General features: G+C 32.5%; 2 protein-coding genes and 1 non-coding gene across 4 annotated transcripts; 2 read left to right on the forward strand and 1 right to left on the reverse strand.

Moving 5' to 3' along the window:
• The first annotated feature begins 9,364 nt into the window (after positions 1-9,364).
• On the forward strand, positions 9,365-13,267 carry LOC109156426 (U-box domain-containing protein 13-like). Its single transcript, XM_019304289.1, has 4 exons — positions 9,365-9,951; positions 10,481-10,597; positions 10,880-11,326; positions 11,829-13,267. Exons 1-4 carry the CDS (start codon positions 9,682-9,684, stop codon positions 12,969-12,971), a joined length of 1,977 nt encoding a protein of 658 aa, XP_019159834.1. The 5' UTR covers positions 9,365-9,681; the 3' UTR covers positions 12,972-13,267.
• A 7,134-nt stretch (positions 13,268-20,401) lies between these two features.
• Positions 20,402-20,473, reverse strand: TRNAH-GUG. Its single transcript has one exon. It is a non-coding gene; the product is annotated as a tRNA-His (tRNA).
• Positions 20,474-23,443: 2,970 nt separating this feature from the next.
• Positions 23,444-25,446, forward strand: LOC109156413 (actin-97-like). 2 transcript variants are annotated; one of them, XM_019304268.1, is made up of 4 exons: positions 23,444-23,470; positions 23,827-23,904; positions 24,100-25,107; positions 25,194-25,446. In XM_019304268.1, exons 2-4 carry the CDS (start codon positions 23,845-23,847, stop codon positions 25,257-25,259), a joined length of 1,134 nt encoding a protein of 377 aa, XP_019159813.1. In that variant the 5' UTR covers positions 23,444-23,470; positions 23,827-23,844; the 3' UTR covers positions 25,260-25,446. The 2 variants fall into 2 exon arrangements, with proteins under 2 accessions (XP_019159813.1, XP_019159812.1); XM_019304267.1 differs by having other exon boundaries at positions 23,452-23,470; positions 23,817-23,904.
• Positions 25,447-25,734: the final 288 nt, after the last annotated feature.

Genomic DNA, 25,734 nt, shown 5'->3' on the forward strand with positions numbered 1-25,734 from the left:
TAATACACATCAACTCTTAACATAATACACACGAATTTTCTGATTCGGATGTACATAATTGTATAAAAAGAATGTACATAATTGTATAAAAAATACACATAACTGTAGGAACCAATACACATAACGTTGTGAACGAATACACATAACGTTGTGAACAAATACACATAATCTCAGCAACTTCCTACCGCGTCTCCCAACACTATCTCAAAACGACGTCGTTTTGGGAGGCGCGCGGCGCACAGTACTATGTGCGCCGTGGTGTAGAATATAACGATTGAATTTTAATATACAAATAATATACCTCATAGAATATTGAAATGTATTATTGCAAATTATTGCAGCACAATGGATCAAGGCCCAAAAAATGTACTCTCTATCTCATTTCATTTTATTATTTATTATTTATTGATTAAATTAACATTTTCTTAATTAAAAAAATTAATTTTTTCTCTTAATATATATTTTTAGTATAAATATATAAATTTTATATTCTAATACTGAATTTAAGATTATAATTTATGTTGAGAAGAAACGAAATAACTTATAAGAAATTGAATTTAAGATTAATTTATAAGAAATTAAATTAAAACTAACAGCAGTCGATCCTCAAAAAAGAACTCCTAACCCAAACATCTCTCCCTCAATCGTTATGCCATGGAACCGTGTTCACCATCCATGGTGAACACAGTTCTAACGGTGTTAGTGCATCGTTATTATTTTTTTTTCCTAATTAATTACGTGACTTTTCTTCTTCATTTTCACATTTCGCGGTTTCACTTTAATTTGAGGTGAGCAATGATTTTGGACATTCATAAATTATGAATTCATGCCTGGACATTCACTTTGGAACCATGCCTACACATTCTCATTCGAAACCATGATTGTTCCTCTGTAGCGCAAGCTTCTTCAACATTCATAAATTATGACTTTTCTGTTATGAGATTATGAATTTTCTGTTATGATATTATGAATTTACAGTACATTCATAATCTCATAACAGAAAATTCATAATCTGACCAAACGCGCGTCATTAACACCATTAGCGATTTTTTTTTTTTTTTTTTACGTAGAAACGGCGCCGTTTGGACCTGTGTTCACCATTCATGGTGAACACGTTTCCAGGGCATAATTTGCCTCTCTCCCTTAGCCGTAAACTATGGTCCAACCTTGTTCCTTTTCCTCATTAAATCATCCCTAAGGACATCCTCAATAGTTGGGGATTTTACCCCAGATTTTTTTGAGCCATAACCATTTGGCCCAATAGACTTGTAGGCCCCATAAGTATCACGGTTCAAAATTTTAAATTCAATCCTAATTCAAAATGACATTCAAATTATCATCACACACATAACATGTTATGTGCCTTTAATTAATAAATTATGTGTTCATTACTATTAAAAAAATTATGCATTACATATTATTGTCTGTAGTTAATAAATTATATATATTATGCAATTAATATATTATGTACCTTTAATTTATTTATAAATATATAATATACTCCGTATAATATATAAATTAAATGTCATTTTAGATCATGTTTACAATCCATTGTTTAATTTGCCGGCATCACCACCCATCAACAAATTTTGCTTTGGTTATGATTGCATTTTTTTATTTTTTTCACAAAAAATAAAATAAAATCGTAACACTAAATTTTAAAACTAATTTTATTTTAAAAGTATTGAATGAATTATTTACTCTAAATCAACAAGTAAAGTATTCGTGATGCCAATTACTACAAAAATTGGCATCACAAATAGTTTTCTTGCCGAACTTTGGAGGTTCCGGGAAGGCCTCACATCTTGGTTATAGATTGCAAGCAGCTGATGACGAACTTCCAAGACTTTGAGCTTGTGCATGTCTTGCGTGAAGAGAACCAATGCGCAGATTTCTTGGCCAATTTAGGGCAGCATTTTGGTTGGGAGACCACGTTCTTGACGGACCCGTCGGCTGGAATAACCTCTCTTCTGGATCGGGATGCGAACATGGTGGCTACAAGCAGAGCTACGTATCTTTTCTGGAGTTCTTTAACTCATCTTTCATCAAAAAAAAAAAAAAAAAAAAAAAAAAAAAAGTATGTGCCCACGTATAAATAAACTATAATGGTTTGGAATAAAGGTCAAATAGGCAATTGAACTACACACCAAAATTTAATTAGACAATTGAACTCAACAAACATGCAATTGGGTCCCTAAACTAATCAATTTCATGCAATTAGTCTAATTTGCAGGTTTTTCAAGTTTCTAACAAGTCACTCCCAAATTTAAAATATTTTTTAAAAAGAGAAAAGGGTCAAATAGGCCCCTAAACTTTACCCCAAAGGTCAATTAGGCACTTAAACTTTAAAAAAGTGTAATTAAACCCTCAAACATGTCAAATTGGATCAATGAAGCCCAAAAATCGATAAATGACCTGTTATTACAGGTCATTTCAATTCCGACGACGAATGTCGGCCACCGGCAAAAAAATCCGACCACCGGCGGCAAAATCCGGCCGTCCGGTCGTCTTTCACTGGAGAAGACGATCTAGATCTGGCCGTCTTCTCCATAATGGAGAATACGGCCGTCTGGTCATCTTCTCCAGTGGAGAAGACGGTCTTCTTCTCCAGTGGAAGATGACCGGACAACCGGATTTTTTCGCCGGTGGTCGGAATTCATCGTCAGAATTGAAATGACCTTTAATAAAAGGTCATTTATCAGTTTTTGGGCTTCATTGATCCAATTTGACATGTTTGAGGGTTTAATTGACTTTTTTAAAGTTTAGGGGCCTAATTGACCTTTGGGGTAAAGTTTAGGGGCCTATTTGACCCTTTTCTCTTATAAAAATAATTATTTAAAATTAAAAATTTAAAAAAAAAAAAAAAAAAACGTCTCCATGCCGAAGACGAAGAATCTCCATGGCCAGAGACGAAGAAGGTTTCTTTGTCTACGGCCATGGAGACGAATCAATGGCCAGAGACGAAGAAACTTCTTCGTCTTCGGCATGGAGACATTTTTTTTTTAATTTTTAATTTTAAATAATTATTTTTAAAAAATATTTTAAATTTGGCGATGACATGTTAGAAACCTGAAAAACCTGCAAATTAAATTAATTGCATAAAATTGGTTAGTTTAGGGACCAAATTGCATGTTTTTTTAGTTCATTGGCCTGCATTTTGTGATTTTGGTGTGTAATTCGATAACTTATTTGACCCTTATTCCATTATATTTTTAAGAGATAATTGCCCTTTTAGTCCCTTCATTGTTGATTATTATGCAATTTAGTCAATCATTTTTAATTTTAATCAATATAATTCTTAATTTTTATCATGTTGCAATTTTTATTTTTATTTTGGAATACTATTGACTCTATTACAAGGTAGTATCTGTTCTATACTTTTTCTAATTATTGCAGCCCAAAGAGTGAATATCCAACCACCGAGGTTCGATCCTGTGACATTCCCTTAAGGAGAGCAATCGTTATACCTTGCACCACGGAGTACACAGCACTGTGCGCCTCGTGCCTCCCAAAACGACGTCATTTTGTTAAGTCAATGTAGGAAGTTGACGCAATTATGTACATTATAGTATACAATTATGTACATTTTTTATACAATTATGTACATTTTTTATACAATTATGCACATTTTTTATTACAATTATGTACATCCGAAACAGGAAATTTATGTGTATTATATTAAGAGTTTATGTGTATTATGTTAAAAGTTTATGTATATTATGCATTATGTTAGATTATGTGTATTATCTTTTCAAAAAAGAGTATGTGTATTTTTTTACAAAATTATGTACATTCTAGTATAAAATTATGTACATTTTAGTATACAATTATTTACATTTTCGAAACATGAGATTTTTTTTTAAGAGAAGTAACAGTGGACACAGGAAAGTGAAATTTTAAACAAAAAATAATAATTCAAAATGACGTCGTTTTGCACCAGAGCGCACAATGAAATGCGCGCCCTGGTGCACGATATAAATTGCCCAAGAAGAGCTACAGAGGTGTCATCTAAGCCCAAGGTGCTTGGCATCATGTTGCAAATTTAATTCTTCCAAGATTTAAAAAAAAAAAAAAAGCAAGAGAAAATGGTCAAATACACCTCTAAACATTACCTGATAAGTCAATTAGGTCCCTAAATTTTAAAAAAGTTTAATTACATTCTTAAACATGTCATATTGAGGCATTTAGATCCAAGAACAGGTAAATGACCTGCAATTGCAGGTCATTTTTTATTCCGACAACCGGTTGCCAACTCCGGCGGAAGGAGACCACTGGTCGCCATCCGCCGGTGAAGGTGACCAGTAGTCGCCTTCTCCATTGGAGAAGTCGACCTCTGGTCGTCCTCTCTAATGGAGAAGGCGACCAGATTTGGTCGTCTTTTCCGGTGATTTTTTTAAAATAGTTTTAGCGGTGGTCAACCTCAATAATTTAATAGTTTTAGCGGATCTCTCATTTGCAATCAACAAACTTTGTGAGTTCATGCACTCTCCAAATACTGAGCATTAGGTGACAAACAAGTTCTAAGGTATGTCAAAGGGACTCTAGACTATGATTTGCGTTTTACAAAATCCGACTCTAATCTACTATACTAATAAGAGCCCAAGAGAGTTAGGCCTATAATGGGTAGAAAAAATGGCGGTCAAATTTTTTAATCAAATGAATGGCTCAGATTGATCAGATTTTAATTTTTCCATAAGATTTCCTAATATATCCTTAATGAATATGATTTTCTGTTAACTTTTTCGTTAAATATTATCTTTTCCGTTAATTTCTGTTAGTTCACCGTTAACTTAATAATTGATTTCAATAAGAAAGGTCTTAGGTTCGAACCTCATCCCAATCAAATTTGACATAATTAGTACTCTATTTTACTCTTATTAAATTATTATTATAATAATTTAGTAGCTACAACAAAAAATAATACATATGCATTTCTTTAATTTAGAATCATGTGCCTACAATGTCTTTATTAAAAAAAGTTATTCATTATCAATAAATTAAATAAGAGAAACAATTTCATTAGTTATATTGTCTTTATTTTTCTCCAATATAAAAATTCTTTAAATTCAAATTCATCAATTGATTATATTCGCTACACTTTCCCTACAATGCCTTTATTAAAAAAAAATATTATTCATTATCAATAAATTAATTAAGAGAAATAATTTTATTAGTTATATTGTCTTTTTTTTTTAAACAGTTATATTGTCTTTATTTCTCTCCAATGTAAAAATTCCTTACATTCAAATTCATCAATTGTATATTATCTTTTTTGTGTAATATTTTTTGATTAAATATCAAAGTTATAATACAAAATAATGCTATATATTTATTTACCAAGTATTTTATTAATACCACGCAAAATTTAAAAAATATAATTAATAAAGCCAAAGTATTCAAATCACACAACAAATTGAAGTGAGAACTACCTCGCAATGTCCTTGTTTGACAATTAGCGGTTAGCGGTTAGCGGATATGATCATCAAATTATATCAACAGTTGGTTAAAAGATATTTGAAAAAAGTCTGTAGTTGTTTAAATTAACATGTAAAATAACCTAAGGGTATAATAATAATAATAATAATAATAATAATAATAATAATAATAATAATAATAATAATAATAATAATAATAATAGTTTAAAAAATATATATATAATTAAGCCAATCATATTAACTAATTTGGGGATCTATTGATAAAAAAGAGTATTCAAATCACACAGCAAATTGAAGTGCGAAACTACCTCGCAATGTCCTTGTTTGGCAATCAGCAATTAGCTCTTCAATATTAGTATATATTTAATATTTTATGCCCTAATTTTTATTTGCTCTCCCTTATATCCCGTATTTGGTTTCAACCATACCTATACAATTATTTTATTGACAATTATAATCCATCTTAATTGACTATATTATCTTGCATTTGTAAACTTAGAATTACCTTTTTAAATACGCAAATTCAACATTCAATTAGTTATGCATGAACAATTTCAATATAATCTTGCCTTTGATATACTTTAGAGTACTTATTTAAAAAAAAATATTGGACATGCATTATCTCAATCGCGCAATGCGCGTAAAAAACTAGTAATATCTATGCTTTCTCGGACTCTGATTGAGTGGAGTGCCCTGATGACGAAATATTCACTAGTGGTTTTGATGTCTTTATTGACAAAAATTTAATCACTTGGACTTGTCGTAAGCAAAAAACAGTAACTAGCTCCTCAACAAAAACAGAATACAAAGTCATAACAATTGTCTCAACAAAAGTAACATGGTTAATTGCTCTCTCATTCGTGAATTTGAACTCACAGTAACAAAACTACCGCGTGAACTTGTTCTCATCGTGGAAACATTCAGTGAATGCGAAAATGACGATGGGTGCTAATGATGTGGATGGTGATGTGAGCATGGCTATACGATAATACGAAAGTAGGACAACAAACTCAAATTTTTTGATTAATTGGACATGAAAAATTTGAAAAAAGGTGTGCTTGAAATATTGTAATACACCTTCGTAAGTTCCAATCTTTTTTATTTGGCCATTGTGATGAAGACAATAATTGCATTTTTTTCTTCTTAAAAGTTGAATCCCTAACTTGAAGATGAAGAATATAATTTTTAGTAGATTTAGAACACATCAACCCTCCATGTTGTAAAAAAAGAATTACACCTGACTTCCAAGTCATCTTTTACTGCTTTTACTTAGAAATTACCTACAAAAAATATCAATTGCACTTTTTGTTTAAGTTAGAATGCATAATTGAAAATTTTTTAAGTTCAAAGTGTTAGTTGCACTATTCTAAATAATTGAAGGATTTATTTGATCCTTATCCCTTTTATTTTTGTCTCCATATCTCAAGAAATGAAACTAACCCTACCAAACTAAATCCACTATGAATAACGCTCCTATGAATATTGCAACATTTTTTATATTTATATATTTGTTACCTCTTTTACATTTATTAATTATGAGTTAATTTCATTTTTGTCTTAGATTTGTATGTGACAATTTACTTTTAGTTTTTTTTTTTTTTTTTTTAGAACATTCCCTTTGATCCTAGTATTATTGTGGTATGACCATTTTTGATCCCCTTTCAACAAAACCGTTTAAATTTTATAAAATATAAGGGCATTTAGGTCTGTAATTATGAATTTTTTTTAAAAATATAAAAATAAAAATATAGTGGGTCAACCCACTCTGTATAACAAAGATCGAAATGTCATTGCATTTAACGACTTTTCAACGATTTTGTTGATGAAGAACAAAAAATGGTCATGCCACAATAATACTCATACAAAATGAGGATGTTCTGAAAAAAAAAAAAAATGACTAAAAGTGAACTGCCACATATATATTTAGAACAAAAAATAGAATTAACTCTATTTTTCTGAAAACAGAATTAACTCTATTAATTATCTATGAATTCACATTTTTAAGATGGTTGCAGTAGGCGCTAGGCGCTAGTCGGGCGGCCAAGCAGCGCCTAGCGCCTAGGCGGAATCTAGGCGGCACTAGGTGGACACCAAAAAATTAAAAAAAATAGTGACAGACTTGTAGTTTGACAATTTTAATGAGGTTGTTTTCAACATTCAATCAAATAACACATTTAAATAAATGAAATAATGATAATTTATAAGTCATAACGTCATAATAATATTAAAATCAATAATTAATGAAAGACGACATCAGTCAAAATCGGACGAAATCGGTCAAAAATGATCAAAATCGGACGAAATTGGTCGACTCGACCGAGTTAGCCGAGTTGACCGACTCGGCCGAGTTTGGCCGCCTTTAGGCCAAAACGGTAATGCTCGGTGCCGCGCTAGCGCCTAGGTGGGCGCCTAGGCGGCCGAGTTTTGCAACTCTGTTTTTAACACACATTAATTAGTCTTGCTTCCAGCGACATGGCCGAGTAGTGGTGAACACTTCTTGTACACAGAAATGTACATACGATGGAGGAGTCTAGAATTACTGTAAAAAATTCAAGATTTACTTATTTTTTATAAGTCTTGGGATAAATTTATAAAATTTAAAATGTAGTCTGACGAAGTAAGAAATTTTAGGTTATACAAAAACGAGTTCTACTATATGAACTTTCAAATTTTACTATCTAAAGTTTATTTTATGATGTGACGGGTATCGATAAATTACTTTTTTTTTATGTAGATTACAATACAAATGTCTATCTCAAAATTTTGTGTGAAAGTAAAAATTTAGAGTAGAAAATAAAAATACGTATAGTATTTTTCAAAAACACATTAATTATATAAAGTATACATCAAGTTGCATCATATCATCTAAAAATAAAGTTGACAGATGTTTCTTAATTCTTATGTTGCATTTTTGACGTGTGGAAGGTAAAAGAAAAGTTCATGCTAGCTGTTATTATAAAGTGTTTTAGGTGTATGACTTTGTAGATTTATTTTAATAATTGAAATTAGTCTTTAATAAAAAAAATCAATCCTTTTTCATATGGTAGTTTTAACAATTAACAGCTTTGCCAATAATAATAATAATAATAATAATAATAAATAACTCGCTAAAATTTCAGCTTTTGGCTCATTGGCTGTCTCTTACCTTACCATCTGCCGATTTAGACTGACAGCTCAATCATGCCATGATTACTCTGATATCATCTGAGGTCCATAGTGTTCTTAAATTTCCAAATTGATCACATATACTTTTTTAACTTTTAAATTATTACTCTCTGTCCCATTTTATCTGTACTATTTATTATTCATTATCAATTACCTCTTTCTTTTTTTGTTTACTTTTAAATATATAAATTGTGTATACTTATACTAAACTTAATATTATGAAAAATTATATTAAAAATAGTTTCGATCAACTCTCGTTAATTGAACCAAACACATAAAGTAAGACGGAAGGAGTATCATTTATGGTCCAAATTAACCACCAATCTTTTAACTATCATATTTTAATTATATATGATTCTATTAAGAGGACCACGACTATTTAAATTTTAAAAATTAAAAAATCATAAATAATTTAAAAGTTAAAAAGTTAGTAAATTTAAATTACAAATAATATACCAGGACTATGTGGTCTAATGGTATCTGGGGTGGACTTCCAAGTGGAAGGTTGTGATTTCGAGCCTTAGTGGAGGCGTTATTGGCTCTTTGTGTTTCAGTAGGTTGAGAAAGTATATGAACAGATACTACAATGTAATAGAGCTAGTAACATTCAAAAAAAAAAAATTACAAATAATATCAATTTAAAAGTTCAAGAATAATTAGTGGACAATTTAAAAAAAATTACAAATAATAATATCAATTTAAAAGTTCAAGAATAATTAGTGGACAATTTAAAAATTTAGGATTAAACGTGAAAATTTGCCATAATAAATCTGTCTTCTTTCTCACCTGACCCCACCTCACATGGTTAAAAAACTCCACCTTTTCTCCTTCCGTTTTTATATTTTTCCATTGCAGCTGGTTCTTCAATGAAGCCAGAGAGCTCCATTAAATCGTAACCCCCGCTTAATCTCTCTCTCATACTCATAGCTACACTTGTGTTGTGGAGTGAGTTTTAGCAGTGACTGAAATGATGGCCGGCGGGTGTATCTCTTCCTTTAAATTTAGCAGCAATGGAGGAGATTGCAATTCATTGGATGATTAGTAATTCGATGGAGTTTTGATTTTGTTTTGAACTGAAAGAATGGAGGAAGAGAAGGCAGCTCTGACGGCGAAGCTTATGGAGCTGGTGAATGAAATATCTGGTGTTTCGGAGTTCAGGTCCACGGTGAAGAAGCAGTACTGTAACCTGGCGAGGCGGCTGAAGCTGTTGACTCCAATGTTCGAAGAGATTAGTGATATCAAAGAAGCCGTCCCTGAATCTTCGTTAAAGGCTCTAGTTTCTTTGAAGGCGGGTCTCCAATCGGCTAAGGATATGCTCAAATTTGGGAGTGAAGGCAGCAAGATTTATCTGGTGCGTTTCTTCACACAAACACCATTTCTTTGTACTTTGATCTTGGATTCGATCGTCCTGTAGTTGTTATCTTAATATGCTTTGATTTGATCAACAATTTAATTTGTGCATAAAAAGAAATGGAAAGGAGAGAAGGTTTTCTTTTGTTTTCTCTATGTTCTCTTTAGGTTAAATTATTGGGGAGTTTATTTTTGGATCTGTGCTTTTGTTTTCTTTTCTTTTTGTTTAGTCATTTGAGCTGTAGCCCTTACTTGGCTATGAATCTAAAAAGGACATAATAATACCTTTTTTTGGGGTATATTTCTCAAATTGTATCTATGAGCTTTTTCTTCTTTAAATTTTGTTGTATGAATTTCTTTTATCAACTGAAAACTCACAAGATGTTTTATCTGTAAATATGTGGAAGTTTGGGGATGCTATAACATTAGCCATTAGGAGAAAGAGAAATGATCTTTTCTAATCACTCTTTGTTGCTACTATGACCATTGAAGTACATAAAAGTAAATAAATACTAATATCCTATTTGCAGGCCTTAGAAAGGGAGCATATCATGAATAAATTCCAAGAGGTGACAGTTCAGCTTGAACAAGCTTTGAGTGGAATTTCTTATGAAAAACTTGACATATCTGATGAAGTTAAAGAACAGGTAGAAAACAGTTCTTCGTGTAGCATTCTTGTTTTTTCTGCAATTAGCTTTCTGAGAACAAGTAGAACAATTAAAATCATTTCTCAGTAAAGTATCCTTTGAATATTGTTAATGAAAGAATGGAATAAGTTATTGTTTCTATATCACACAGACTTTAAGTGATCATACTGATGAATATTGTTTAGCTATAATCAACAAAAGTTCTTTGACAGGAAAGTAGCAAAACTTCAGAATTTTATGCCATCTATTGTTTCTTCTACCTGACTTATTATATTTTTCCAGGTTGAGCTTGTTCTTTCTCAATTCAGAAGAGCGAAAGGAAGAGTTGATACACCCGAGGATGAACTATACGAGGATTTGTTGTCTGTTTATGAAAAGAGCAGCAATGCGGCCACAGACCCAGCTGTATTAAGGAGATTGGTTGAAAGGTTACAACTAACTGGAATAGATGATCTAATGCAAGAATCGCTAACTTTACATGAGATGGTTTCTGCTTCTGGTGGGGATCCAGGGCAGAGGATAGAGAAGATGTCCATGCTATTAAGGAAAATTAAGGATTTTGTGCAAATAGACAATCCTGACGATGATTCCTCGAGGGATAAGTCATCAAGAAGAAGTGGCCAAGCATGTACGGAGCAGAGTTTCAAAGCCCCAGTGATTCCAGATGATTTCCGTTGTCCTATATCTCTGGAGTTGATGAGAGATCCAGTCATTGTTTCAACGGGACAGGTATTATAACTAGTTCTTATTTTTATTCTGAGATTTGTTTGCATAAATATCTTATGCTCTTGCCCTTTTATGACCAAAGAAGTATTTCCTCCAGATTTTGCTCTCCTCTTGCATTTTCATAGAATTTTCACTTCTTTCCATGACTAGCCGTGCTAAAAACTAAAATGCATAAAGAAAAAGTGTAAAAATGGTCAGATTTAATGTAGGGTTCACCATTTTGAGACCATATAAAAGTTCAATGAATTGGGAGGTAACTTTGGTGTAAGAAAGTAATTTTTCTAGTAGTGCAACATACTGTTTCTTCAAACTTTGTAGTGATTGTATGAATCTCAAATGGGAAGTTTGTGGTTATCTAAACTTGTGATCTATTTGCATAGACGATACCCCTTGATGGTCTCATGCCAAATGGACAATGCGGTTCCTACTAGCACAAACCAAAACAGCACTGAAGTCAATTCTTTTTATGTTGGTTCTGATATGTTTCGTTTTTTTTGCACTGCAGACCTATGAACGTTCTTGCATTGAGAAATGGCTGGAAGCAGGAAATAACACTTGCCCAAAGACACAGCAAACCCTCGCTGGCACTACTCTGACACCCAACTATGTTTTGCGCAGCCTTATAGCTCAATGGTGTGAGGCCAATGGGATTGAACCACCCAAACGGCCCTGTGATTCTAAGCCTAGTAAGAAAGCTTCTGTATGTTCACCCGTGGATCGCTCAAAGATAGAAACTCTCCTCTGCAAACTGGCATCTGTCAACCGTGAAGATCAACAGATTGCTGCAGGTGAAATACGGCTTCTTGCTAAGCGAAATACTGACAATCGTGTGGCAATAGCTGAAGCGGGTGCCATTCCTCTGCTTGTCAACCTTCTATCCATTCCTGACTCTCGCATCCAGGAGCATGCAGTTACTGCACTGCTTAACCTTTCCATATGCGAGGACAACAAAGGAAGAATCATATCTTCAGACGCTGTGCCTGGCATTGTCAGTGTGCTCAAAAGGGGCAGTATGGAAGCTCGGGAAAACTCAGCAGCCACTTTATTTAGCCTCTCAGTTGTTGATGAAAACAAGATCACAATTGGTGCTTTGGGAGCAATTCCTCCACTGGTGACACTGCTAAGCGAAGGAACCCAAAGAGGGAAGAAAGATGCTGCAGCCGCGCTTTTTAACCTGTGTATATATCAGGGTAACAAGGGTAAGGCTGTGAGGGCTGGAGTTGTGCCCATACTAATACGCCTGCTAACAGAACCTCAAGGCAGTATGGTGGACGAAGCACTAGCTATGCTCGCGATATTGGCTAGTCATTCTGAAGGGAAGGCAGTTATTGGGTCTGCAATGGTAGTTCCTCTTTTGGTAGATGTTATTGCAAATGGGACTCCTAGGAACAGAGAAAATGCGGCTACTGTTTTGGTGCACCTCTGTTCTGGAGACCAACAGCTTCTAGTAGAAGCTCAAGAACTAGGTGTGACTGCTCCCTTGCTTGATTTAGTACAAAATGGAACCGAAAGGGGAAGGCGAAAGGCCACCCAGTTGCTCGGAAAAATGAACAGATTTATCGAGCAGCAGAAGCAGGTGAAGGTGCATACTCAAACTCAGAATCAGCTATCACTGCCATCCTCCTCAACTACTGCTTTGAGCAGCTGAAAACCATTAGAGATTTGTTTTTATGTTTTTTTCTTTTTTGGTAGGGGATTGGAGGGCTCTGATTTAACAGTTCATCTCAAGCATTCCATGGCTTTTTGGCTTGGTTAGAGTTGGAGGGGGGTGGGGGGGGGGGGGGTGCGAGATTGTTGAGCTAAATGTATACTATCATTATAAAAGGCCATGAGTGTAGTGAGAAAACTGAAAGAAAACCTTGACATGAATGCAACCAACTGTATCATTGCATATACATGAGTGCCCGAACATCATAGGTTATTGGAAAAACATGTTTTCAATGTGTGTGTGTGAGAGAAATTAGAGCTTAATTTGATCATCAATTGAGATTTTTCTCTTTTTGGGATCAAAATTAGGGGTGGCATTTTAGGATTCGGTTCGATTTTTTCTTTTTCGGTTTCAGTTTCGGTATTTTGGTATTTAAAAAATGATACCATTCGATTTAACATTATAATTTGGTTCGGTTTGAAAAAGTTCAGTTTCGGTTTAGAATTTGTTCGGTTTGGTTTAAGAACCCCAATTTTTTTACATTTTCTAATTTTTCAAACACACTACCAAACAATACATATTCACATAGTCCAAATCCAAAGTCTAAACATTTTATATTATATAACAAAGGAATAAGGGTCAAATAGGTCACTCAACTGCACACCAAACTATAATTAGGTCATCGAACTCAAAAAGAATGCAATTGGATCCCTGAACAATACAAACTCATGCAATTCAATCGAAAAAACCTCCTTCGTCTCAGGCCGTCTCCATGGCCGGGGAGACGACCTGAGACGACTCCTTTAGTGTTTAACAGAAAGTTGGGGATGAAGAAGGAAGAAGATTATGGTTTAGGGAGTGAGAAGAAGAGAGAAAAGGGGAATTTGATCTTATTACTTCACATGAAAACTTCCCTTACATTCTAAAGAGACTAAATACAAGCCAAACCTCTACTCCTACTCAGCTAGAAACAGGAGGGAAAAACGCAAAAAACAACGTCGTTTGATGAGTGCTTCAACTAACTCCAACCGCTACTTTTAAACGACGTCGCCTGATCCTTTCCCACCAACAGTTTGCAACTACCTTCTTCCAACGACGTCGCATCATCCTACCTTCCTACTTAGTTCAGACTTCTCTTCACTGCCCTTCTCCTTCCTCTTGCACTCAGCTTCCATACTATTGTGGATTGTTCCTAGGGCTATTACAACACCTCCTCCTCCCGATGATCCTTGTCCCCAAGGATTAAAGGAGGGAAATTGACTCTTAATATGATAATAATCTTCCAATGTTGCCTCCTCTCTAGGTAAGTTGGTCCATTGCACCAAAATTTGTGTCAGTGCTCTGTTGTTTCTCTTTACTAGTTTCTTATTCAGCACAACCAAGGGTTCTGCCAGGATTTGACCCTCCTGCCCAACAACTGGAAGGTCCATTTGAGCCACTATATCTTCTCCAATCTTCTTCTTTAATTGAGACACATGAAAAACAGGATGCAGTAGTGTTCCTGGTGGTAACAGCAACTTGTAGGCTACTTCTCCTACCTTTCTAGTCACTTTGTAAGGACTATAATACTTGGAGGATAGTTTCAAATTGCTCCTATCAGACAAAGACACTTGCTTATAGGGTTGGATCTTGAGGTAGACCCAATCTCCTATCTGAAGAGACCTCTCACTCTTCCCCTTATCAGCCTGAACCTTCTTTCTGTTCTGAGCTTGTGCTAGATTTTCCTTCAAAATTGCCAGTATAACACCTCTCTCTGCTAGCCAATTGAAATCTGTATCCATAGGAATTGACCTGGCAGCTAACAATGGAGGAGGGTAGCCACATAAGGCCTAAAAAGGTGTATATCTGAGGGATGAATGGTAGTTGGTGTTGTACCACCATTCAACCAGATGCAACCACTTACTCCAGCTCTTAGGTTTTTGGAAGGTCATACACCTGAGATAGCTCTCCACACACTTATTTACTCTCTCAGTCTGCCCATCAGTTTGTGGGTGATAGGCAGTGGAGATATTCAGCTTGACTTGCATGTTGTTGAAGAGAGCTTGCCAAAACTTGATTGTAAAGACCTTATCCCTATCTTTGAATAAATGATTTTAGCCCGCATGGGTAGCTCAACTGGTCATAGAGGTGAAACTTTGGAAGAATGACCAGGGATCGAGTCTCACCAGCGGCAGTGTCTCAAAGTGAGGGGGCTCCTTGTGCGGGCAGTGTGGGAGCAACCTCCCGGGCTCCTTGTGCGCAGTGAGCACCGGTCTAGCCTCTGTAGTTCATGTTCAGTAGGGTTGGGGTTCAGCCTTTGGAAGAATAAATGATTTTAGAGTTTCATAAAGTATCGACTAATAGTTTCCCCTGACCTTTGAAAATTATTTTGAATAATCCTATTTTTAACATGATGAGCAATAATATGTAAAAAGATTGATATTTGCTCATTAACAAGCATAATTTTTTTTGGCCTTAACTCTCCTATAGTTTGTAACATTGAACACAACTTTACAAAAGCATATCGATTCATCCTAAGTTGAGATATGCATTATTTATCACAAGAATACATCGTTCGTAACATATACTCTCTAGACCCTAACGTATTAATAATATAAGATTTCACTCATCTTTTATTAGATAAAAAAAAATTGTCAAGCAAGGTAAACATCATCATTATAAATAATAAACTCACAGAAGTACACATATCCAACCACATATGCAACACAGCTACGAATCTTTTTCTTCTTTCAGTACAAGTTATTAAATGCAATCGAGACATAACTGCAAATTCAATTTAAAAATTACAATACTATAACAAGAACTCATACAAAATATATCAAAAACACATATATTTTCGAATACAAATTACAATAAAAAATAAAACAAAAATACTTACAAAATACTAGAAAATAAAATAAAAAAGTTATTCCTGGAGACTCGGGAATAGGTTAATACCGGGGGTAGTAATAGTTATTCCCCCTCTAGGGTAGGGATGCCAATGGGTCGGGGAGGGCTACATCCATCACTCGACCCACCTTATATTTTTTCCACCCACCCCCACCCCAACCCGCATCGGGTGAATTTTTTCAAAACCCACCTCATCCCACCGGGTGCCGGTACCCACCACTTATCATCTTATTATTTTTTCAAAAAATAATATTTAAATTACTTACACATAATAAAATAATAAAATTCATTAGTGATATTAAAACATAAAATAATAGAAATATTTAAATATAATAACTAAATTGTTAGTAGTAGTTTAGATATAAAATAGTAAAAAGATACACGAAGTTATATAAATTTTTATAAATAACTACATACTAGTACATATTTTACTATTATATATATATATATATATATATATATATATATATATATATATATATATATATATATATATATATATATATATATATATATATATATATATATATATATATACACACACACACACACACATATGGTGGGTCGGGTGGGGTTCTAGGCGGGTTTTGTACATAGAACCTGAATCTAACCCGACCCACCGCGGGTTTACATTTTTAAGACCCACCCGACCCACCACCCACCATCACCCAAAAATCTCTATCCATGCGGGGTGGATTCGGGTGGATATCCGCAAGGCGGATTGAAATTGTCATCCCTACTCTAGGGGAATGTGTCATTTCTAGGAACATTGTTCTTGGGAATAGAAACTTTTACCAAACAAAGGACTATGCCTATTACTGGAAATGTTATGCCATTCCAGGCCTATTCCGCGAGTCAAACGTGCCATAAATGTATGGATCATGTACCTGAAATAGATTAGTAGTTGCATAACACACAACATATTGTATGTCTTATTTTACGAATTTATGTTTTCTATTATGAAATTGTGCATATAAGACATATATTATCTATGTATATCATACTTGAGAATAAGTAAATATATAACATGTGTATGTGTCTTGTGTTGTGAGTTTTTGTGTCTCGTGTTATAAAATTCTGTACCTTAAGTGTATTGATTATGTATCTAGAATAAATTAAATTTATGTTGAAACATGAAAAACATGAAACTGCAGAATCGGTTAAAGCTTAAATATCAAAACGACGTAGTTTTGATCCAAGGTCCATAATGCTATGTGGACCCTAGTCCACAATATAAATTGCCTCTCACCAATCATTATTCCATGGATCATGGTCCATAGAGCACTGTGTGAACTTTAAAAAAATACATTTTAATATACTATAAATATATTATTTGAGTAGTGAGAATATATTATTTTATATATTATCAAATAATAATGTACCTTTAGACTTTTAGTATATTAAAAATGTACCTTATATCCATGGTCCACACAGTACTATAAATAAAAAGTACATTTTTAATATACTAAAAGCACAGTATTTGTGTACCAAAAGTACATTATTTAATTTGAAAGTATTCTATGTTATATATTATCAAATAATGTACATTTTTTTTTGAAAGCAAAAGAGGCCGAAATATATTAAATACAATCATAGTCTAATACATGAGAAATAAAATCGAAAGGGACTGAAAAACAGTCCATGCAATCTGTCATAGAAATGGCATTTCTAGCTAAAGTATGAGCTACCATATTCACATATCGCTTGACGAACAAAAAGCCGAGATTAGAGAATTCTCTAGCTATATCCTTAATATCATTAACTAGGAGATCAAGAGAGAATAGAAGAGAGCTGTTATGAATAGCCTTGATCACCTTCGGACAATCAGATTCCACTTGAATTCTATCAAATTTTAGCACATCATCAAATAATATACATTTATTACACAAATAGTGTACTCTTTTTAGCATCATATAATCATATAATAATAAGAACCATCTATTAATTATTAATTTCATTTGTTAATTCTATTATTATTACAATTATTAAAATTGTAATATTAATTAAATAAAATAACATATTAGTAACTAAATAGATTATCTTAATGAACACAGGATTAAAATGTTAAAATATTCATTTATATGTGTGTGCACTTGTTTGCTTGTGTGTTTTTTATTGCCTGTTTTAGAACAAATATTGCAATATATATATATATATATATATATATATATATATATATATATATATATATATATATATATATATATATATATATATATATATATATATATATATATATATATATATATATATATATTGTTTTGTTTTGTTTATAAGTAAGTTTTTGTTAAATGCAGTAAAAAAGAATGTCTATATAATTGTAACTATTTCATATAGTTATTGTGCAAACTTATACAATTAAAAAAAATATTGTAAAATAATATCTTGTATTTAATTAATTTTATATTTTAAAATATATGATAAAATATTGATTAAAGATTAAATATGTTAACATATTATTTGTTTTAATCATATTCATCATTATTTATTTTAAATGTGATCGTTTAAGTTTTTTTTTTTTTTTTTTTTTGAGTGATCTTTTAAGTTTTAATACTTTCAAATATAATGGATAATAACAAAATCATTTTTAACAACATAATGTACTTAAACTAAACAATTATCTATAAATAAGAAAATTCTTTTAAATTAATTAATTTATTAAACATAAACAGAGATTAAATAAATAATTTTTATCACTGCACCTCACAAGTCCAATCGTTATACCGTGCACCAGGGCGCACATAGCAATGTGTGCCTTGCGCCTCCCAAAACGACGTCGTTTTGATAAGTTGTATGGGGTATGTGTATTCAGTTATAAAATTAGATTTGTAGATTGTAGATTGTAGATGTAGATGTAGACATGTGAGTCCATAGCATAATTTTCAAGTTTATAGGGAAGACTAGTTATAATTCGTGAATTGCGCGATTAAATTAATGCCAAACACGAAAATTAAAATAAGTTAATACTTAGTACAATTTTAAAATATTAAATAATTAATATAAAATAATAATGATTATTTTCAATATAATCAAAATGTGTATTTTCAACTTGTAATAATAAAAGTTGTAGTAACAAAGAGTATTGTTATAGAATGTAGATAGTTATAATCAAGAATAAAAATGATGTCCTAACAATTTTCATATTAAAATAAATTAACTCTTCAAAATGCGCATCGTTGTTGTTGTTGTTGTTATTGTTGTTAAAATGTTAGAAATATTTTGTAATGAGTAAGTTAAGAATAATAAATACTTAACGGAAGGATAAACATTCAAAGAAATGTCTTATTATTGCAATGAAAATGTACAATAAGTTATCAATTTACATTATTACACCAACATAACTTTTATTCTCTTACTATATTTATTTTTATTGAAGGATAAACATATGGCATCAGCGTGGTGACAGTTCAATAAGAGAGGTCAAGTCTGTTAAAGAGTAGTTAGAATATATAGTCTTCTTCCTCGTTGTATTCAAGCACTGTTCCACATTCTCAGTTGTAAGAACTCTCTCCAGAAAGTTCAATAACACAAGCGTTCTGTTATGTTTTTCACCTAAATATGTTATAGCTTAGTCTCCTATAATTATTATATATATTTATATTATAGTTAGTAGAAAAAGTGCAATCTTGAATCTGATATAGTTTGTGTTGATATTTGCCTATTTAAGTATGGTGTAATCAGCTACAGTATAGGAGATTAGTTACAATGTAACTAGGGAATGGAAATGAAAATAACCATAACTATGAAGGCAATATATATTGTTTTTGGTAATAAACATATTTATTCTCTATCATTCTTTAACTTTCTTTACTTACATTACTATTTAGTATTTATATTTGAAATTTATCATTGGAATGTCTTAATCTAGGAATTCAAATTTCATCAATATACATCGTTTACAGTTTAAAATTAAAGGCTATGAGCAATACAATTGAGATTGAAGATGTATTATGTGTGGAAGTAATTTTTTGTGCTTATTGGATGGCAACGAGACCAAAGCAATTGTTACATCGTGCATCATGCACCAGGGTGCACAATGCATTGTGTGCTCTAAAAATCCTATGTTTCGTATGTACATAATTGTATAGTAAAATACACATAAACTCTTAACATAATACACCTAATCTCTTAACGTAATACACATAAACTCTTAACATATACACATAACTCTTAGGGCGCACAATGCATCGTGCACCAGATATAATTTGCTAGACCAAAGTTGCACTAAACTTGGGCCTCTATGTGTTTGAGATCTTGTGTAACTTGGATCATATTATTTAAGTACTGAAAGTACATTCTTTTATATAATATACATTCACTACACGAATAATGTACTTTTAATATATTAAAAATGTACATTTTATTATAGTCCACGCAACATTGTGTGGACCATAGTCATGGTCCACACAATAATTTGCCCTGATTAAAGATGAGGTATTGGGGGCCCAGATACGGGGTAACTGGACTGGGGAAATGCAAAATTATATTGGGAGCCCAGATACTTGGTAACTGGACAGGGGAAATGCAAAATTATTAAAATTTGTGGCTGCTGGGATTCGAGCCCAGGTCTCCACGGCCACAACGTGGAATTCTCACCACTAAACTACAGCCACTTTTATGTTTCCTTTTTGAACAATAAAATATCCCTAAGGTAAAAATACATTGGAAAAAAATCAATCAAATTATGGCTGCTAAGATTTGAGCCCAAGTCTGAATAAAAATTTAATTTACACTTGACCTGGTTGGCAAATTTTACTGTTGTCCAAAATGTCGTTGTTTCTACATCTACATCTACATCTACAATTCTAATAAGAGTCAATAATATTAGGTCCTTAACTATAATAAAAGAATGTCAGTAGTATTGTTTCTTAAAATGAATGGTTCATATTATTTTGATTTTAGTATTTTTTTTAATGAATTTTCTTATTTACCTTCTATTATATTATTTTCTTCCCTTAAATAACCTAAATTCCATTCGTATAAACTTTAGTAACGGAATATTCCGTTAACAATTTATTATTTTTAACTTACTCATTAATTTCTATAAGAAAGATCTTAGGTTCGAACCACATCCCAATTAGAGTTGGCATAATTGTTAAACTTATACTACGAATATGTTAAAATTTATTATATATATATATATATATATATATATATATATATATATATATATATATATATATATATAATTTAACATAAATTTTGGTCAAATAATTAATCCAACTAAATACATAACATTCAAAGTTATTTTTGCATTATTGGAATGATTTAGGTCGTTATGGTATTAATATTTTTTGTATATATTTTTATAATGGTACAATTGTACATTACATTACAAATATTATACTATTATTTTTTTTATCGGACAAAATTATTCTTACATCATTGTCAGATCTGCGTGGCCTAACTACAAAGTTGTTGATCATAAATACAATTACACATGGACTCTAAAATGGTAGGACCATTTTCCAAATAATTTACAATGTTAACATCCTACTAGCTCCAATTGCACAAGTTTACACATCAGAATTTTATCAATGCATGAAAACTTCTAAAGAAATTTGTAAGTTAATTTTTACTATATCATTATAACAATATCTATTGTAATCATATATTTTAAATTATAACAATATCTATTGTAATAATATATTTTGAATTATTTATGATCATCCTCTATTGACAGCAATTGTAGCAATTGTCATTGACAAACTATCAAAACAATTTGTCTCAACAAGGAATGAATTTTTTTTTTTTTAAAAAATCATTGATTTCATTATTAAAGTATGTACGACACTTTATTACTTTTATTAAATTAAATAAATTAGTAGCTATAACAAAAAATAATACATATACATTTAATTAATTTAGAATTAGATGTCTATAATGCTTTATTTAAAAAAAAATTATTCATTATTATTAACAAATTTAAAAGAAATATAATTTCATTAGTTATATTATCTTTATTTTCTACAATTAAAAGATTCCTTATCTTCAAATTTATTAATTTATTATATTCACTACATTGTCCATTATTGTCTTATGATCTTTTTACATTATCTTCTAATTAAGTCAAAGTTATAATACAAAACATGTTATATACATTTAGTTACCAAGTATTTTATACAAATATAATAAATATTAATATTTTGTTCAATACTTCCACATGATAACCTATGACACACATCTCACAACACATGAAACATGTAGGGAAAAAACTACAAGTACTAAATATCAATAGGTATTTGTAAGATAAAGAGTTCATATTCTAACTAAAATCTCAGTCATATACATAGAAAGACAAATCTAAAGCTTCCTACACCATAATCTCATTGCATGATGAATCCCTCTATGCTGTCACCAGTAACATAATTGCACAAGACACACTGCGAAAAAAAAAAAAAAAAGACATGTACTGAAGATGAAAACAATGACAATGCTCCCCAAAAGTGAATTAAGAAGAATTAGAGAAATTTAAAACAAAAGTAGTATTTATTTAGACTATCGCTTTAAGACTAAGCATTTAGACTAGTGTTATTACAAAGTTGCAAACATTTATTTTAGTGACAATTATAATCAATCTCTCATATATTATCTTGAATTTATATACTTTAAATTAACGATTTAAATAAACAAACTGAACATTTATTTACCTATGCATAAACATCTCCTACATAATATTGCATTGAGATATTTTGAAATATTTATTTAAAAATAATCATTCGGCATTATCCCATTTGTGCAACCTAGTATTATGTATATATGACATGCAACCTAGACCTCCATCGTCCTCCTTTGTAAGGTTCAAAACTTTAGAAGCAATTACAACATCTACAATTTACAAATATATACTCACTTCGTTCCATTTTATGTGTCTGGTTCGGTTAACGAGGCTTGACTGAAGTTATTTTTAATTCAATTTTTCATAATATTAAGTTTAATATTAATATAAAAAATTTATATATTTAGGAACTACACTAAAAGTACTATTAAACACAAAAAATCAAATTTAAAAACAAGTAAATAATAATAATAAATAAACAAAGAAGAAAGAGTTGATTTGACAAATGAATAGTAATTAGGACATATAAAATGTGAGAGATGGAATATGAATTAAAAAATTTACCCTTCTAATTAGAGACTAACAATGAAGGTTTAAATGGCATGATTTTGATTTAGGGTACAAATATCTGGATCGGATAACATCAATACGAATTGTAGTTAGTAAAAGTTGGAATTTTAATTTAAATATTATTTAAAAATTTGAAAATTTTATAATTTTAAAAGGGTTATTCTATTTACACCACCTATTTTAAAAGTAGGTCAAATAGCTTTATAGGTGGTGTAAATGCCAGCATTAAATATGGTCAAAAATTATTATTTATTTTTCCTTGTGGATTTTGTTTGAGTTGGTTCCCAGATGTGCGGAAATAGGTGTAATGATCTGAGCAGTCAACCACCTGAAAACAACAAACATGTTAGACCACACACGTGCGGCTTGGCCCTTACCAAAACCCAATACAGTTACCACCTTTCCTCTACATAAATTTTCCCCATTCTCACTTTTCCATTTCCCTAAGCTCCAACCTCCACCAACTCACTAACCCTCCAAGGTCCTCTCTGTCTTTCTCTCTCTCTCTCTATATATATATATATGTATGCATGAGAAGATAATGGGGGAAACATACAGTTTCTGCTGATATTTAGTATTGGTTGATGATAATCATTCTACTTAAATTTCTCATAGATAGATCTTGGCAGCTGAAATATCATCCATTTCAGGAGGGCATATATGCATATATGCATGCAGTAGAGAAATAGAGTGCTTAAATTGCATATTTTCTTATATATATAATAATAATAATAGCTTAGCTTTCTCCTATATATCTATGTATATGTTGAAATGAAATCTTAGAATTAATTTGTGGTCTTTTTTAGTTCTCATTTTTAGACTTGCAGTTTTGTACAGTACGTAGCGTAATCAAAGATGGCAGAGAGCGAGGATGTTCAACCACTCGTCTGTGACAATGGTACTGGAATGGTTAAGGTACTAATACAATATTAATTAGCTTTTATGTTGATTCTTTAGAGTTATCAAAATCCGCTATCTTTTCTTTTAAGTAACCTACCTTACCTTCTGTTACATAAGTCAACAATCTGATCAACGTATGTGAAGCTTAATTAGCTTAGGGTTATATATATATATGATATGATATGATGCCATGATTATATGTAATTTAAGGCGGGGTTTGCCGGAGATGATGCACCTCGGGCTGTGTTTCCGAGCATTGTTGGGCGACCGAGGCACACCGGCGTGATGGTGGGAATGGGGCAGAAAGATGCATATGTTGGGGATGAAGCCCAATCCAAAAGAGGTATCTTGACTCTCAAGTACCCAATTGAACATGGGATCGTGAACAACTGGGATGACATGGAGAAGATTTGGCATCACACCTTCTACAATGAGCTCCGCGTGGCCCCAGAAGAGCACCCAGTTCTCCTAACCGAAGCCCCTCTCAACCCAAAGGCCAACCGCGAAAAGATGACCCAAATCATGTTCGAGACCTTCAACACCCCTGCAATGTACGTCGCCATTCAAGCTGTGCTTTCTCTCTACGCCAGTGGTCGCACCACTGGCATTGTGTTGGACTCTGGGGACGGTGTGAGTCACACTGTCCCAATCTACGAAGGATACGCTCTCCCCCACGCCATCCTGCGTATCGATTTAGCGGGCCGTGATCTCACTGACAATCTGATGAAAATCTTAACCGAGCGTGGGTACTCATTTACCACATCAGCGGAGCGTGAAATTGTGAGGGACATGAAGGAGAAGCTGTCATATATAGCTCTAGATTTTGAGCAGGAACTGGAATCGTCGAAAACTAGCTCTTCCGTGGAGAAGAGCTACGAGCTGCCGGACGGGCAGGTGATCACCATCGGCAATGAGCGTTTCCGGTGCCCGGAGGTGCTTTTCCAGCCTTCCATGATTGGAATGGAAGCTGCTGGCATTCATGAAACTACATACAACTCAATCATGAAGTGCGATGTGGACATCAGGAAGGATCTTTATGGAAATATTGTCCTTAGCGGTGGCACCACCATGTTCACTGGGATTGCTGATAGAATGAGCAAGGAAATCACTGCCTTGGCTCCAAGCAGCATGAAGATCAAGGTTGTTGCTCCACCTGAGAGGAAGTATAGTGTCTGGATTGGAGGCTCCATTTTGGCATCTCTGAGTACTTTCCAGCAGGTATCTATCTATACATACATACTAGTATATATGATTCTTAGAATTATTGGTGTTCTATACTCATGGGTTTTGTGTTTGGTATGCAGATGTGGATTGCAAAGGGGGAGTATGATGAATCTGGTCCGTCCATTGTCCACAGAAAGTGCTTCTAAATTTCATATCATCTCTACACTTTTTTGTGCTAAACATATATAGTTTCAATTTTTATTTCCCTGTCGTTTTGCTGGAAAAATTTGCACAAAAATCCCGGTGTAAATTTTTGAACTGTGTTTATTTTTTGAACCTTTACATTTGATATTCTGAGTAAAATTTTCCATATTTTTATTATGTAATGCATAACAACTCAATAGGGTAGCTCAAATGGCAAATGAGCCCTCTTTTGTGAGGAAGAATTTCGGGATAACCTAGGTTCAATTCCCACAACCAGCTTCTGTGCCTGTAATCCTGCTTTTTCATTACTAGTTATAGGCTCTGTTTGGCAGAATTTATTTAGGAGCTTATAGTTTATTTTATACTAATAAGCTATACGCTTTGTTTACTAATAAGCTATAAGTTTTGTTTGATAATGTTCTCAAAATAAACTCGTAGCTAAAAGCTTATTTTGCAACATGACATGACAACATGACA

This window comes from Ipomoea nil, unplaced genomic scaffold (assembly GCF_001879475.1).
Source record: "Ipomoea nil cultivar Tokyo-kokei standard unplaced genomic scaffold, Asagao_1.1 scaffold2705, whole genome shotgun sequence".
Taxonomy (NCBI): domain Eukaryota; kingdom Viridiplantae; phylum Streptophyta; class Magnoliopsida; order Solanales; family Convolvulaceae; genus Ipomoea; species Ipomoea nil.

Bases quoted from the DNA above. Each gene is read 5' to 3' on its own strand.
- LOC109156426 (XM_019304289.1), top strand. From the start codon at position 9,682: ATGGAGGAAGAGAAGGCAGCTCTGACGGCGAAGCTTATGGAGCTGGTG. The intron at 9,952-10,480 runs GTGCGTTTCTTC...TCCTATTTGCAG, and splicing joins AAGGCAGCAAGATTTATCTG to GCCTTAGAAAGGGAGCATAT. The intron at 11,327-11,828 runs GTATTATAACTA...TTTGCACTGCAG, and splicing joins TCATTGTTTCAACGGGACAG to ACCTATGAACGTTCTTGCAT.
- LOC109156413 (XM_019304268.1), top strand. From the start codon at position 23,845: ATGGCAGAGAGCGAGGATGTTCAACCACTCGTCTGTGACAATGGTACT. The intron at 23,905-24,099 runs GTACTAATACAA...ATGTAATTTAAG, and splicing joins ATGGTACTGGAATGGTTAAG to GCGGGGTTTGCCGGAGATGA. The intron at 25,108-25,193 runs GTATCTATCTAT...TTTGGTATGCAG, and splicing joins CTCTGAGTACTTTCCAGCAG to ATGTGGATTGCAAAGGGGGA.